This window comes from Anopheles bellator, unplaced genomic scaffold (assembly GCF_943735745.2).
Source record: "Anopheles bellator unplaced genomic scaffold, idAnoBellAS_SP24_06.2 scaffold02888_ctg1, whole genome shotgun sequence".
Classification (NCBI taxonomy): domain Eukaryota; kingdom Metazoa; phylum Arthropoda; class Insecta; order Diptera; family Culicidae; genus Anopheles; species Anopheles bellator.
Window position 1 is genome coordinate 1 of NW_026687010.1, and position 1,106 is coordinate 1,106.

The 1,106-nt window shown below is 53.8% G+C and overlaps 1 protein-coding gene across 1 annotated transcript; it reads right to left on the bottom strand.

The window, feature by feature from the left end:
- Window positions 1-3: 3 nt before the first annotated feature.
- Window positions 4-1,100, bottom strand: LOC131214842 (UDP-glucosyltransferase 2-like; the record flags this gene model as incomplete). Its single annotated transcript, XM_058209172.1, has 2 exons — window positions 4-988; window positions 1,054-1,100. Coding segments are annotated over 2 exons (1,032 nt in total), but the record flags the coding sequence as incomplete, so codon positions are not given.
- Window positions 1,101-1,106: the final 6 nt, after the last annotated feature.

Below are 1,106 nucleotides of genomic sequence, written 5' to 3' on the forward strand. Positions count from 1 at the left end.
AATAAACAGTCGCAGCTTCGGGTGTGCCAATAGGGCATTCTGTGGTAGCCACGGACGCACGTGCACATTCGCTGGCAACGCCCGGGGCATCGCGTCTGACTCGAACTTCCACAGGAACGTGTACTCGGGCAGGCCCTGCATCGCATCCAGGATTCCGTTGATACGCACTACGCCCAGCTGATCGCTGCGCACATTCGTCCCGAGCGAGAACAGCACAACACCGCCAGGGCCCGATCGGTCTAGCAGCGTTGCAAGATCTTCCGGCAGTGGCTTTGGTTTGACGATCTGCAGACCACCGACCGGAATGATGTTCGGCATCAGTGGTTCGGTGAACTGGATAATCGGGTTCGCGTTTAGCAACACAAGTTTCGTTTGTCGAAGGAACTCCCCAACGTCCGGCAAAGATGGTTCGTAGCGCCGAAGCAGCTGGTTCGCCTTGGGAATCATATCCCAGCGCTGCAACACTTCTTCCCACATGTTGGCCAATAGATTGACAAACCGTTCACGGTAGCTCATCTGCTCCATCGTGTCGAGCACGTGGTTCGGAATAAGGGCTGAATACTGATAGGCCCCGGTCATGGAAAGGGTGGTCGAAACGCCATGGTATGCGGTCACTGCTACTACCGGTGGTTGCCCGAATCGGTGATGGGCAAGGGCCGACAAACACGGTCCACTAAGGTAATCGTTTATGATCAGATCGAACCCAAAGTCCACCGGATAGTCGTAGAGCCGTTTCGCCCCCTCGGAACGCAGCACCATGTCACACACAATCGGCATAAACTCCACGAACAATTTCAGCATCGCGAATACGTTCATTTTTGCCATCTCGAAGAAATCTATACTCATGTCCGGATCGCTGTACAACAGTTGGTACACATTCTCCAGCAGAATGAAGGTCACGTTCGCCGGTGGATCGTCCTCGGCGTCCACACCGAACACGGTAAGATTATGGCCTCGGTCGGCAAGGGCGTAAACAAGGGCACGGTTCCTGTGGGAGAAGAGGGCAATTCGTTACGATCACTCTATGGTTTTCATACCCAACCAAACTTTTACCATCCGAAATGGCTCGGCGAAGTGACGGTATTAATGTACAGTATATTAGCCGC